General features: G+C 42.8%; 1 protein-coding gene across 1 annotated transcript in view; it reads left to right on the forward strand.

Moving 5' to 3' along the window:
* LOC104944989 (nuclear receptor subfamily 6 group A member 1-A-like) overlaps window positions 1-449 on the forward strand; it is a gene marked incomplete at its 3' end in the record, with an annotated part of 3,539 nt that extends 3,090 nt beyond the window's left edge. The window contains exon 4 of the mRNA XM_010770607.1: window positions 289-449. Coding sequence (XP_010768909.1) covers window positions 289-449 — 161 coding nt within the window. The remainder of the gene's footprint in view (window positions 1-288) is intronic.
* Window positions 450-1,272: the final 823 nt, after the last annotated feature.

Consider the following 1,272-nt stretch of genomic DNA (forward strand, 5'->3'; position numbering starts at 1 on the left):
TATTTTAGGTGTGTGTTTATCACACACACACACACACACACACACACACACACACACACACACACACACACACACACACACACACACACACACACACGATTTGCTTTCTTTCTTTCCTTTCTTTCTTCCTTTTCTACCTTCCTGTTTCACTGCGTCCTTGCTCCTCGACATTTGAGTGAAAAGCAGTCAATGCTGATCAATTCAACTAGAACACGGCTTTCCTTTGCTTGAGGATGTGCTGTAAGCTCCATGAGCTCACATCTCTTTGTGTGTGTTTGTGTGTTTCAGATCACAGAGGAGGAGATAGAGCGGATCATGTCGGGGCAGGAGTTCAAGGAGGACGTCCCGGAGCACACCTGGGGCAACAACGGAGACAGTGACCACAGCTCGCCCAGCAACGGAGCGTCGGAGGGCAACCAGCCGTCCCCCGCCTCCACCCTGTCCTCCAAGTGAGTCGCTCATATCGTCCTCTCAGCGCTGAGCGCCAGCACTCACCCCATTATTGAGATAATGAGCCGGCCCTGACAGTCTAACACCTCTTTCCCATCTCAGCCAGACTTTAGTTAAAGTAAGTAATCAGCTGAAGAATGCCTGAATGTGCAGCTCCTCGACGCACAGATGATAGCAAACACAAAGAACTTTCTGCTATCTGCTTTTCTTGCTATGGATACGAGTGCAGATCTGCAATCATCAAGGACAGATATTGTCTAGCTACTTGCATGACTGTATTTATTTTAGTCTCCTTTAGTATAAACACAAGGTTTATCACCGTAGCCACACAGCCTGAGAGCTATTCAGAAGAATTCTTGAACTATCAAATGAAATCTGAGCAGAAATAAACAACAATTACAGAATGCATGTGCTTGGTATGCAGGTACAATGTGAAATGCAATGTTTTGTCTTCAAGTGTTAAAGGGAGTGTATGGGATTAGTTTTGTATCATAAAGATAAAGCAACACTTTCTCAGAATAAAGCAAAACTATGAGTTTAAAAGAAAAAAAGACTAAGTCAAGCAAAATAAAATACATTTCAAAAATAAAACTATAAGTTACAAACAAATCATTTGTGTAATCATGTAAACTATAAGTATTTTTTCTTTGTTTTAACATAGGTTTTTGTTTGCAGTTCTTGTTTCTTCTTTCTCAATGATCACACCTGCCTTGTATAGTCCGGTTGAATCGAACCCTGGTGCGTTTAGCCGCTTGGTGCGGTTCATTTGGGTTGGTGTGAACACAGTCCGAGACCTCTTAAGTGAACTAAACAACCGGACTC

This window comes from Notothenia coriiceps, unplaced genomic scaffold, assembly GCF_000735185.1.
Source record: "Notothenia coriiceps isolate Sejong01 unplaced genomic scaffold, NC01 NC01_scaffold00008981, whole genome shotgun sequence".
Classification (NCBI taxonomy): Eukaryota; Metazoa; Chordata; class Actinopteri; order Perciformes; family Nototheniidae; genus Notothenia; species Notothenia coriiceps.